The 13,915-nt window shown below is 37.7% G+C and overlaps 2 protein-coding genes across 2 annotated transcripts; one reads left to right on the top strand and one right to left on the bottom strand.

Annotated features, from left to right (window-relative positions):
• Nucleotides 1-441: 441 nt before the first annotated feature.
• LOC113313432 (eukaryotic translation initiation factor 3 subunit I-like) lies at nt 442-4,859 on the bottom strand. Its single transcript, XM_026562200.1, has 9 exons — nt 4,720-4,859; nt 4,402-4,590; nt 3,341-3,556; nt 2,363-2,490; nt 2,030-2,149; nt 1,824-1,913; nt 1,353-1,439; nt 1,189-1,268; nt 442-793 (listed from the first exon to the last, which is right to left on the bottom strand). The coding sequence occupies exons 2-9, from the start codon at nt 4,583-4,585 to the stop codon at nt 718-720; spliced, it is 981 nt and encodes a 326-aa protein (XP_026417985.1). The 5' UTR covers nt 4,586-4,590; nt 4,720-4,859; the 3' UTR covers nt 442-717.
• Nucleotides 4,860-5,045: 186 nt separating this feature from the next.
• Nucleotides 5,046-13,635, top strand: LOC113310313 (protein transport protein Sec24-like At3g07100). The gene is made up of 13 exons (XM_026558934.1): nt 5,046-5,199; nt 5,667-6,898; nt 7,019-7,157; nt 8,541-8,731; nt 9,654-9,761; nt 9,932-10,135; nt 10,273-10,504; nt 10,589-10,738; nt 10,854-11,010; nt 11,497-11,624; nt 11,709-12,031; nt 12,135-12,329; nt 13,119-13,635. Exons 2-13 carry the CDS (start codon nt 5,714-5,716, stop codon nt 13,353-13,355), a joined length of 3,249 nt encoding a protein of 1,082 aa, XP_026414719.1. The 5' UTR covers nt 5,046-5,199; nt 5,667-5,713; the 3' UTR covers nt 13,356-13,635.
• Nucleotides 13,636-13,915: the final 280 nt, after the last annotated feature.

The raw sequence follows: 13,915 nt of genomic DNA, 5'->3' as shown, positions 1-13,915 counted from the left end.
AGGGGCAGTTTAACCATTTAAAAATATCTTGGTTAAGGGATGACTCAAATTAGGTTTTAATGACCTTTTTTGTCCTCTAGTGGGAGGCCCCTAATTGTTTTTTGGGAGCCAATTAAACTAGGAAAAAAAACGACTCCAAGACTTGTAGCTCATCCTACCAAGCAAAACATTAATATCTAATATGGTCTGATTAAGAAGGAAAAAAGAAAAATCAGGAAAACCAACCAAGACTCGATTTTTTTATCTTTTTTTTTTTTGGTAGCACATTCTGCTGATTTTAAAGGTAGCTGCACTGAAGTTTTGCAAAGTCCAAACTCCTATTGAAGCTAGGGTTCAGTCTTAGGATTGGCAGTAGTCAGGATATCACTGAAGGTAATGCTCAAGCCATTGTTAATATTCTTAATGACAGGAATAAGGTCATGCCTGGGAATTCTCCCCAGATCCTTCAAATTAGACGGTTGATAGATAAATTCTTTGAAGTCTAAGTCCAATTTTATCAAGAAGGCTGGCAATTCTTTGGCACACCCTTGCCAATTTCACTAAGTCTAACCACAGCCCTGTAAAGGTCAACTAGATCTATAAATCCACACAAGTTAAAATGCAGCTAATATTACATAGAACTAATATCTTAGATAGGACACAAAGACATTCAAAAATTCAAAGGGGAGGGATACTCCCAGTACCAAAACAAGACGACATGGATCCACGGATGACGATCTACATCTTGATATTGAAATAGTCCTGATCAAAATGATGCAGCCTAACATAACCATCTTCTCCTCCACTTGTGAAACTGCAGAAGCACAGAGAATAATAAAAGAATAAGGACTCGCAAAAAAGACGCAGAATCCCATTTGAATTAGAAGAAAAAAGGACAAATAAAAATCGTAAAATGTACCAATTCGCAATACAGTAGAACCTTGTTTATATAATAACATTTTTTTCAAGTCCCGGTAGAACCAAGAAACGAAAATAATGATATCTCGCTACCTCGAAAGATTCCTTTATCGAGGTATTACTGTATTATGGATTCCCAATTAAATAAGTTTTGAAAATCTTCACCTATATTCAAAATGATAGGTGTTTCTATAGCATTTTTTTTTATCGATTTCAAGGTAAGATTTCACTGGAAAATTGAAATAATTTACAACTTCGCATGCCATAATGAAGATAAAAGAATAAATGTACCTTCTTCCATCAGGGTTAAATGCCAACGCATTAATCGGACCAAAATGTCCTTTTACACCACCAATTTCTTCTTGAAGAATCTAAATCGAAGGAAGATACCATGAAGTTTATCAATCACAAAAGCATAGAAGGCAAAATGCTCACTAGATAAGAAGAATGCCCACCTTGTGGAAGAATTTTGCCTCAAACTTCCCAGCACGACGATCAGTTGTGGTGACGGAAGATGCATCTTGACCACCTCCAATAACCACCTATCAAGGGCAGAGAAACATTAGGTCAACAAAATTACTGAGAACTATATCATGATTAATTTAAAACTATACCTGTTGACAGATCCTATATCATGATTTTCATTTCATGCACAACTCAATACCAAGGATTTCAATAATGAACATAGAATCCTGATACATAAAAGACGCATTTTTGAAGATTCTGAAGGACTTGAATACCAAAAAAATTGTGGGCAACTTGGTCACTGTAATTGTGCGTCGGACACAAGTTTCATGGTTGCAAGAAATTTGCATTGAATTAGATCAATACAGCCATACAATATAAGCACACATACTATACAGTCCATAATACACATGAAACACAGTAAACAAACAAAAATATGTTAATGTTGCATGAGCACATACATGGTCAAGCAGTGGAGACATTGCAACAGCATTAACTGGACGTTCCGTCACATAAGTCTTGATAAGTGTCAAGGTCCGCGAGTCCCAAAGCTAACACAATCATGAAATAAACAGCTTGTCAACAAAAAAAAGGACAAAGTACGATTTACATACACTAGTAAATAAAAGGTATTACAGAGATGAGAGCGGGCTTATAAAGTGAATACTTTAGCAGATTTGTCTAAAGAACCAGTTAGGAAGTGCGAGCCATCTTCAGACATAAATAGTGAAGAAACTGTGTTCTGATGACCGATTTCTTTGCTTGATTCATTGAGCAGCTTTCCTGTCTGCAAATCAATAGTAGTGTTTAATATAAGGCATCTATCACTCTTTTTAGAAGTACGAGAAGCACATACTACAGCACAAAACAAGTAATAGATGTAACTGAAAATGATTTTTCACTAGCCGCATGTCTCGCACATCACAATAAGATCAGCTTGCTCAAGTTCTAGCACTTCAAGTCACACTTCCATTAATACTACTTTTGTGTGGGTGCGTACCTCCGAATCCCAAATGCGGATGACAACATCTTCACCAGCACTGATTATAGTCTTGTTCAAGGGTCCCCACACAGCATTCTGGATTCTTCCTTTGGGTCCCTTAATCGTAAGCAGAGATTCATCGGTCTCTGCAAATATACACTTTGTCAGTTTCCATGCTATACATCTAACTATCTAAATGCACATCAGAACCTAAAAAGGAGTGGGAGTGGTGGGTGGGTGGGGGGAAGGAGATAAAGAATGGTTGACTATGAACAAAATGAAAATTTTGACCCGGGTTTCGAATTTAACCCAACAAAAAAAATGCACAAATTACAATAGGAACAAGACATACAAAAACACCCAGTAAGCCAGGTAAACGATAGAATAAAACAACTTAACAAAAAAGTATGCCACAGTGTAGCAAGTCTACATAAGCATCAAGTAACAGAAATTGAAAAGAACCTATATTTCTATTTCCACACTGCACAGTACTCTTATATCAGAACATTGATACTGCTCAGTTTTGACTTTCTTACTTCTCAATGATGTGCCGATACCTCATGAAATGAAGTTTATGCTCATTTTATACTTTACTTAGCAAATGATGTAATCTCCTAAATGTTTTACTTATCTATGTATGTGTGTATGAATGAATGAATGAATGTATACTGTAGTCGCTGAGATCACACTTTATACGACTTAGAAGCAGACTGCCCATTAATTAAAACACATTATCGTTGTCCATGCACAATCAAGTTTAATGCAAATACATAGTCAACTCAAGCAGAGTTGAAGCTTTATTCCTTATAAACACAGGTATCATAGCAATAGAAGCAGTATCATGCAATAATAGAATGTCATCATATAAGCGGATAAAGTGCATATATAATGAAACATAAGGCAGATCATCCGGTATTTAAACTTTAAGCCATCAACATAATTGAATAGAAGATATAGGAAGGATAAACAATAATAGCCATCAAAATAAATACGCACGTTCATGTGGATCACTAGAAATCGTTTTCACATGTATGGCCGAAGTGAGTTCCATGAAAGGATCCGTAGTGATCACAGCAAGCTTATCCCCAACTGCAAAATTTACAGCTCTAGCTGGAGAATCAAATTTGAAGGTGAAGAGCTCGGCTCCAGTTTGAACATCCCACAGCTTTGCTGACTGATCCGCACTTCCTGTAATAAGGCGCCTGCAGTCCCCTGAATCACATTGACATATATCAGTACTTACATAGTAGAATTTCGTTCCTACAAAATTAATATAAAGGTCACCAAAGCATGAATCAGTATGCAGCTCTTTATATATCCGTCAGCTTTGCATCTGAAGTCCAAACTTAATCATTAACTCCTCTGTGGTTCACAAGCTAATACGTAAACATGTAAAAGCAGACATAAGGGTTGCATGCTGTGGTGTAAGAGTTGTTAACCCCAAGCAGATAAGGAAAATGTAACCATTTTGAAGCTCATGTCACAATGCAGCTTAAGCTTGGTACCAACAAGTATCTAAAAGAATAGACTTTGAGTATCTAACGTCACTGGGCAGTTTCTCACACCCCTCACCTCAAAACAGCTTTTAAAAACATTGCCAAAATAGATATTCAGCACTGGGATATGCAATTGCTTCTGAGGCTAATTTTCACAGATAAAGTTTGGTGCAATGAAGCTGGTAAAGTAATCATGCACTTGACTGCTATTTAACAACCGTGGGAATAGAAATGGAGTATCCAAAATATTTAAACCCAGATTCCTATTTCAACGTTACTGCCAAAATAGAACTGGCTGACTGCTACTGCGGTGGTTCAAAAGCATCAAGTCAGCGAAAAAAACACTAACTTGCCATGTGAACTAGGAAACTATACTCATCCTAAAGTATGTAGCTTTTAGAAATTACAAAAAGCAACCTAACGGCTGTCAAATTTGCGATATACCTAAGGACAGTCAAGCTTAACAATTAAAGACAGCATCAACTGGCAAATAATATTTCCCATCTTTCCAAACCAATCACAAATAAATAATAAAAAAAAAAAAAATTAAACAGAACTTACTAGATACATCACAACACCAAACGGCTCCGTTATGTCCTTTGTAGGTACCCAATCGCTCACCATTATCAGCAAACCAGACAGTCGGCGTGTGATCTTTTGCACATGAAAAGAGAAGATCACCTTCTCTGTTATACTTGAGAAATGTCAAAGGCCTCTCATGACCTTTCATCAAGATTGGCCTCATATTTACTGTCAAACAAACCAATCAAATCCAAATCAAAAACCCATATATACATCAGAAAACCCTAACTCCAAAATAGATTCAGATTTCTTATCCGATTTCAAATTAGAAAACAATACAAGTTTCATATTACATACCTGATTTAGAGAGAGAGTCTACTTCGAGGGTGTGCTTCAATGGAGGAAGAAGGCGGAGGAACAAAACGATGATGCTGAAAGAGAGAGAGAGAAACTGAGTAACAAAGAGAGTCTAGGGTTTTAATGTTGCTTCCCAAAACGACGATATACTATAAAAACCATGGCTGCCCATATCAGGTTTAAGATGGCTGCCCGTTTAATGCTTGTAACAAAATAACCCTGGGTGCCTATATAATAAAAAACAGTAAAGACATACAGCAGTAAATAGTAGACGGTAAAAGACCAGATTTCTTTTCTTCCCAGACTCCCAGTGTCATATTGGAATTTTGAGATTTTATTTTTGACTTGGAAATTCTCGGAGTCCAATCAAAACTCCAAGTTCTTCAACAAAATCGGAAGCTGTAACTAAGAGTATATATATATATCGATCATCTCCAGAGTCTCTTCTCTGGATAGTAGCATAATTGAAGAAGCAAGAAGGTAGGTATTCATGTTTCCGTCGAGTTTTTTTTTTTTTGGCTGCATTTACTTTTTAGGGTTTTTTTTTGTTTTGAAATTGATTGAAAGATACAGATTGTAGAGTTTGTGTATTACGTGTACGAACATTGTTAGATTCTTCCTTTTAAGCAATGACTGTTGTTGTTACTGGTTCACTTATAGGGTTTTGTGGTTTGATTCAAGTGTGAAGGTAGGGATGATTTTGATTTATCTGGAATATCAGTCACAGTGTCACACATTCTGTGTTTTGAGTAATTGTTCTCATGTTTTGGTGTGTTGTTATTGGTGAAATTGAGAGAACAAGTGAATCTGAAAGAAGTATTTCAAGTAATAGTATAAGCATTACACATACATTGGTTTTCTGATCCGATCGTCATGTTACTTTAATCCAATCTTCTTTGTTCATGTATGGATTTTTATGATCTCTGATTGATGTCTGGTTTTGGTAGGTTTTGGCACATGATTGTGACTCAAGTAAGAACAACACCTGTTTAAGATGCAGCCTGCTGTTAATGATAACCGTGGTACACCGAATTTCCCAGGAAGGCCTACTGCTTCATCCTTCCCTGTTGCTTCTCAGGCTACAATGCCGTTTCAGCCTTCTCAGCCTGTGATTGGGGTAGAGAACTCTTCTTACATATCTGGCCCACCGGTTAGATTTAATAGTCCGGTTATGCCTCCTCCCCCAGCGCAACACAATCCTTCAGTTCAACCCAGTCTTCCTCAGCAAGGCTTACCATTTGTTGGTGAACAAGTTCGGCCTCCACCCTTCCCAGGGCAACACAATCCTTCGATTCAACCCAGTAATCCTCAGCAAGACTTACCATTTGTTGGTCAACAAGTTCGGCCTCCACCCTTCCCAGGGCAACACAATCCTTCGATTCAACCCAGTAATCCTCAGCAAGGCTTACCATTTGTTGGTCAACAAGTTAGGCCTCCACCCTTCCCAGGGCAACACAATCCTTCGATTCAACCCAGTAATCCTCAGCAAGGCTTACCATTTGTTGGTCAACAAGTCTGGCCTCCACCCTTCCCCTCCCCAGCGCAACACAATCCTTCAGTTCAACCCAGTAATCCTCACCAAGGCTTACCACCCTTCCCCTTCTGTCCACAATCTCAAATCTCTCAAGTGGCGCCAGTACCTCGTAGTGTAAACCCTCCGCCATCACAAGGGGATGCTCCCCAATCTCCATCACAGTCCTCATTTTATTCACTTAATCCACCTGTGCAAACAGTTTCACAGGGGTATCCATATATTAGCCAAGCTAATTCTGTCCCTCCAGTACCACCAGTGCAGTCTTACCCCTTTCCTTCTCAACAAGGAGATCATAGACCAGCTCCATCCCAAGCTTCTTCCATGGGAATGCATTATATGGGACATATGCAACATTCTTCTGCAGGACCTTCTGCTGTTCAGGACTTGGTTGAGGATTTCAGCTCACTCTCTGTTGGATCTTTTCCAGGATCAAATGACCCCGGCATTGATTCAAAAATGTTGCCGAGGCCACTGGATGATGCTGATACCCAGGGAAAGTCTTCTACGGAGTTTTATCCCTTCAATTGCCATCCTAGATATCTACGACTTACAACAAATGCAATACCAAATGCTCAATCACTGCTTTCGAGGTGGCATTTGCCTCTTGGAGCAGTGGTCCATCCTCTTGCAGAATCTGCTGATGAGGTTAGTAACATTATGAACTCCAAAATGGTCATTATTTTTCGATTTTCGGCAATTTATGTGTTTCCTTCTCTTTTATTATTCGTTTAATATCTTATTTTTATATCGAGCCTTATTGTTCAGGAAGAAGTGCCTACAGTTTACCTTGGACCAATTGGAATTGTTCGTTGTAGAAAGTGCCGTACATATGTGAATCCTTATGTTCAGTTTTCTGAAGGAGGAAGAAATTGGCGTTGCAACATCTGTAATTTGCTTAATGAAGGTAGGTATCTGTTTTGTTTTGTTGCAAATAGACCAAACTAGAGAGCCTTTAGTTTTTGTTTGGCATATAGTTGTTGTATCAAATATTCATGAGTTTGTTTTCCTTTACTCTGTTTTGCTGCTATTCAAGTGGTCTTTTATGATGAAGTTAGTTTCATTTCCATGTAACCTTGCTCTAAAACTAGCAACTAGCAAGTTTATCCAAGAACTTCCCATGGATTGCAACACGATTTGTGATTTATCTGTAGGTTCTCTTGTAGTGCTTCTCTCCACACCGACTTGTAGCTCTGACAATTTTGCAGGTCATCTTCTGTATTTTCTTTGATCACAATTCACAATGTAGTTTGTTGGTTGTAAGAGATGCTTTTTCTTTCAACTCTATATTGACATGACACTAGGGAATGTTTTACAAGATAATATGGTCTTAGTCTATGCACGTCAATGATGCGGTGCCCCAGAAACTGTCTTGCAGGCTATCCATATGAGTCTATGGTGCTTGGAGTTGGATGTGCTTAGCAACCCATTTATTCTTAAAGAATAAAACTGTCTTTTCTTTTAAAAAAATCAGTATGCGAAATCTAGTGTGTAGAAGTAAATATGATGAGATTGAACAACCTATTGGAAGAACTACACCGCGGATAATAAACAGCAAACCTCTTGAGTCACTATTTGGTTTGGGATTCACCATGAATGATTGTTATGTGTCGAACAATATTGGACAAAAGCCTGTGAAAATTCATCCTGGGATCACAGTCATGTGTGGAGACTAGTTACCGCAATTTGAACTTGAGAGGGCCCCTCTTTTTTTAGTAAACGGGAACTAGAATGAGTTAATTTTCGTTGTCGTCACTAATCATTGTGCTATGTGGTGGACTGCAAGTACATGTCATCTTCCTTCCGTTGAAATATTCCTGGCACCCACCTAATGTTTTAATGGCTATACCTATATTTAATGTCAACGATTTTGTGCTATTTAAGCATTAGAGCAAGACCTAATGCTGCTGCTGTTGGTGATAAGTTTATCTCTTATATCCACCATTTATACTATGAAAGACTAGAACTTTTTGAAAATAAAGTTTGGTTTGCTCGGTTAGGATTAGGTTCTAAGGTTGAGGAAATTCTAAAAGATTGAGCTGGTTTAGTGCTGTGTTATTGGCTGTTAGTGTTTGGGTACATAAAGGTGTTAAGTATACAGAGAGAAGGATTTTATCAGTTCCCTTCATTTATTTATTTTTACACTCTGTAGGATGACAGAGACAAATAATTTTGTAGGCTCAGAATCTGACACATGTTTTTCCTCCTGTATGATTGATGTGTTAATTATTTTTATGTTTTGAACATTGTCAATGTAAATGAACGTAATTTATTTCGACTTTTTTGATAGTCCCTGCGGATTATTTTTCCCCTTTGGATGCAAATGGAAAAAGAGTTGATGCAGAACATCGGGCTGAGCTTTCAAAGGGAACTGTTGACTTTATTGCTCCAACAGAATATATGGTGCGACCTCCAATGCCGCCAACATACTTTTTCCTCATTGATGTATCAATCTCTGCAGTTAAAAGTGGCATGATTGAGGTAAGCACATTGAACTGGAATAAACTATCTGATTTTGTACATGTAATCATGGACTGCCTTCACCTTTGTACTACTAGGCGAAAGTGTAGTATCGTTCCGAACAGGCGAAGTGCACTTGATTAGCTACCTAATACCCTCAACATCTTTTTCTTCTCATCAGCTAATATAATTTTGTATTTGGGAAGAAATGTTTATTTTTCTAAAGGTACGAGCATGCTGCAAAACTAACTAATTCATGATTTACAATGAACTAGGTACAATATTTATTGGTGTCGGAACTTGTACATGTAATCATGGACTGCCTTCGCCTTTGTACTACTAGGCGAAAGTGTAGTATCGTTCCGAACAGGCGAAGTGCACTTGATTAGCTACCTAATACCCTCAACATCTTTTTCTTCTCATCAGCTAATATAATTTTGTATTTGGGAAGAAATGTTTATTTTTCTAAAGGTACGAGCATGCTGCAAAACTAACTAATTCATGATTTACAATGAACTAGGTACAATATTTATTGGTGTCGGAACTTGCCTTCTATTTTCATTGTTAAAAACAAAAGGAGGAAAAATGTCAACATGATTAGTTAACCTTTATTTTAGTATTGCTATTTTTTCTTTATGATATTTATTTACAAGATATGGTTTCCTTTGGAAGATTTGATGGTGTATATAGAATTATAGATATTTTTATGTAGCAAATTAGATAATTGGCCAGTGTGTGTTCCATTAGGAATATTTGGTCATATAGTGCTGTCGCCGTTTACTTCCCCTTTTCTTTGTTTCTCTCTCTATATATATGTAATTTTATTTTTGTCCTTATGAACTGGTTAATTACTAGTTATGGTTCATATTACTTCATTATTTTTGCGGTTAATTGGCATTTGGGATCACTTTCAATTATCTTCACCTTCAACATTCTTTGGCAGATTGTGGCGGAGACCATCAAGTCTTGTTTGGATGAGCTGCCTGGTTTCCCTAGAACACGGATTGGGTTCATAACTTTCGACAGCGCATTACATTTTTATAATATGAAGGTAAGTGATTCTTTTGTAGTATTTATTATTCTGTCCAAGCATCTTTTTACTATCGAGCTTAACAATGCATTTTAAAATGATTTCTTGAACCTAAGATTCATTGTTATCAAGCAACAGGTGTGCTCCCATATAATAGCAATTTTATTGATTTCCTGTTTTGCTTGTGTCAGTCATCTTTGACACAACCTCAAATGATGGTGGTGTCAGATTTGGATGATATATTTTTGCCATTGCCAGATGAGCTCGTTGTCAACTTGTCCGAATCACGAACCGTGGTGGATGCATTCCTAGACAGCTTGCCATGCATGTTTCAAGACAATTTGAATGTCGAATCTGCTTTTGGGCCTGCTCTGAAAGCGGCGGCCATGGTTATGGTGTGTTTCCTTTTCACTGTTCTCACGCTTAGAACTTGTTGTTGCTTTGATTGTGCCCCCCTACTGTTTTCTATGACTATTTGGTTTTAATTTTATGACTTCTCCAGTTTCACTTAATGTGCCTTCTTATTCTTCAGAGTCAACTCGGGGGCAAATTGTTAATCTTTCAAACTGCATTACCATCTCTTGGTGTTGGCCGCCTAAGGTTACGTGGAGATGATATTCGTATTTATGGAACTGAGAAAGAACAGGAATTAAGAAAACCAGAAGATACTTTTTTTAGGAAAATGGCTGCAGATCTCACCCAGTCACAGATAGGAGTAAACGTGTATGCTTTCAGTGACAAGTACATTGATATAGCTTCCCTAGGTAAATTGTGCTAGTAATTCAACATTTATTCTTTAGCCATTTCTATGAAAGCTTCTTTGTTCCAAACATTGTATGCTTTTGTAGGAACTCTAGCGAAGTATACCGGTGGTCAAGTATATCACTATCCAAGTTTCACCTGGGCCCTTCACAAAGAAAAAGTGAGGCATGAGCTTTTAAGGGACCTTACAAGGGAAACTGCATGGGAAGCTATGCTGCGTATACGATGTGGAAAAGGTTCTCAGTTGTGACTTTTGTGTGTCCCACACAACCTCAATCTAAAATATTTGTATGATCTGTTGTTACATTTAAAAACTGATACAGTTAAGTCCTGGATTTTCTTGTTTTTCAGGGGTGCGGTTTACAAGTTATCAAGGGCATTTTATGTTAAGGTCTTCAAATTTATTGGCGCTTCCCGCAGTTGACTGTGATAAAGCCTTCACAATGCAATTGGCTTTGGAAGAAACCTTACTTACAGCTCAGACAGTTTACTTCCAAGTTGCTCTACTGTATCCTTTACTAACTGCCACAGATAACGTTGTAGTGGATGTATTTTTAAGCAAAAATATCCACATAGCGATGCAAATCTGATTTGCTTGTTGCTGTAGACATAACCTGATATGCATGTCACCCTTCAGCAAATGATCCTTCAGTTGGATTGTTAAGGATTACGAATAGTGTTCATGCTGTTGGGATTTCTGGTAGTGCATATATCCTCAGTTGGATTACTAAGAGTGTATTACTCGAACATCGTTCAATGTTCTTTTTCGGTTGCTTCATGGATAGGATAACTATTTGCATTTTCTTTTACAAGTTAATTCCTCATCATCGTCCTTTTCGGCTTCACGTTTATATTTCTTTTCGATTCATATTGGTTATAGTGCTTTAGCTGGAATCAGCACTAAGTAGTTACTGAAGGAGTTTAAGTGGATGATACTGAAGTGGCAGATACTCAATTAAATGTTTTCTTTGTACAACTTATTGGGTGTCTAAAGATACACTACATCATCTGGCGAGCGGCGAATCAGGGTCCATACGGCAGCAGTGCCTGTGGTGTCAGATCTTGGTGAGATGTACCGCCGAGCTGATATCGGTGCCACTATTTCTTTGCTTAGCAGGCTTGGTAAGGTCAAACCCTGGATTATTGTGGATTTTGGTTTTTGCATGGGTCTTTGATATATTGTTTGTCTACTTAATAAATTTACAGCTATCGAAACATCTTTATCTAATAAGTTGGAAGAGGCTTGCCGTTCCGTCCAACAAAGAATTGTTAAAGCCCTAAGGGAATACCGAAATCTCTATTCAGTTCAACATCGCGTGGGAGGCAGGATGATATATCCAGATTCTTTGAAATTCTTACCTTTGTATGGATTAACCCTATGTAGATCATTAGCTCTTCGTGGTGTAAATATTGATGCTCAGCTAGATGACCGCTGCGCAGCTGGTTACACCATAATGACGTTACCTATTAAGAAGCTATTGAAGTTTCTCTATCCTAGCTTAATTAGGATTGACGAGTATATTTTGAAGGTAAACGTTTAAACGACCTATCACAAATGGCATATGCTGTAAAATAAATTGTTAACTTAGTGCATCCTTGTTCGTTTAAATTAACTCCAATTCATTGTGGCAGGCATTGGCTAATAGTGATGGTTCCAGAAACCATTTCAAAATGTTGCCCCTATCAGTGGAGAGCTTAGATCCAAGTGGCCTCTATATATATGATGATGGGTTTCGCTTCGTTATTTGGTTTGGTAGTAGGCTTTCTTCTGATTTGGTTTCCAAATTACTTGGAGTAGATTTTTCTACTCTCACTGATCTCTCAAAGGTACGGGACTTTTGCCTCTGTATTACCGCTTGACTCATTCTGGGAAAACTATATAATGAAATTGAAGCAGAATATTGATACCATTTTCGACCCTCATGCACTGTATTATTAGCTCCTTTCTTGTTTGGCCATGGATAACTGTCTTTGAAGCAGAACACTGTACTTCCTCTCTTTACTTAAAAGAGTCTCTAGTTATTTCATGCACCATAACACTAGTCACCATCATAACTGTCTCCGAGTATTTTAGGTTCATCACGTTTATGATGCCCCCCACTTCACTTATGTGTTTGAGAATGTGTTTGAAAGTCTACTAGGATAGTCGCAATGTATCATCAGTGCATCACGCCATCACTATCCTTTTTTGCAAGATTACATTTGTTCTGTGTGACAATGATATAGGAATGTGTGACTGATGGGCCCTTGTATGAGGTGTCAAACGCGGTGCATTTGAATTAGACGAAACAGAACACGTCTGTACACATACATTTGTACATGTTTCAGTAATGGCGTGCTTATCTTTTATTAAATGTTTTTCACTACACATCAGACACAGTTTTGTGCTGGTAATCACAAGATATGCATGCAATATCCAACTGTTATTATGTCCAAGCATTGAAGGGTTTGCAAGTGTCAGAAACCGTGTCTATTTGCCCCCGCAAGGCAACAGTTTAGAAAGTGCAGTGTCACTTCTTCACAGTATTTGATCTTTCTTTGTTTATTTCAGACATATAAAATTAAGGCAGTGTTGAATCTCCTCTGATGCTGTTCTCTTCTTTTTTTGTGGTTCAGGTTAGCCTATGTGAGCATGATAATGATGCATCGAAAAATCTGATGGGAATAATTAAGAGATTTAGGGTTGCCAGCTCATCCTCGTATCAGTTGTGTCATCTTGTAAGACAAGGTGAACAACCAAGAGAAGGTTCTTTGCTACTTGCTAACCTTGTTGAAGACCAAACATATGGGGCTAATAACGGCTATGTTGAGTGGATTCAGCAAATACACCAGCAAATCCAGCAAAATTTATAATATACATGTTAGAAAGACCAGTACCTATACTCCATACTGTAAATGCTTCAGAAGTAATATCATAGCGTTAAAAGTTATATCCCAAGTTTATGGGTTATTTTTGAACAGTCATCATAGCATCATTATGTCAAGCAGTAATAGTAGCGGCCCTTAGATATTATAGCTGTTAGTGAAGGTGCTCATTCAGCTCTCTGTTTTAGTTTGTTTTGCCTTGTTCATTTTGTTTTTTGGTCTTTTGAAGAACTTAGTTGCCGAATTTATGCAGCAATTTTACAAAGTATATTCATCTACAATGAGTTGATAACCTGAATCTTGGTATCCTATTATAAGGTTAACAAAGAATATAAGTAGTCTGACATCTGTTGAGTTCGTCTGTGGTGAAATTGCCCCATCTGACTTGAATAGTTCAAAAATGAGATTAGTTGTTACTTGTCTAATGATGAAGCACTTAACAAATTTTACAAATCAGGCTGATTTCACGCATAGGCGGATGATGGTTTATTTTTGGGAACATCTACTGCCAAGTCTCTGTTCCGTATCGGACTGCTCTCTTTTAGTTG

This window comes from Papaver somniferum, chromosome 9 (genome assembly GCF_003573695.1).
Source record: "Papaver somniferum cultivar HN1 chromosome 9, ASM357369v1, whole genome shotgun sequence".
NCBI lineage: Eukaryota > Viridiplantae > Streptophyta > Magnoliopsida > Ranunculales > Papaveraceae > Papaver > Papaver somniferum.
This window is presented reverse-complemented; position numbering and strand designations above follow the sequence as displayed.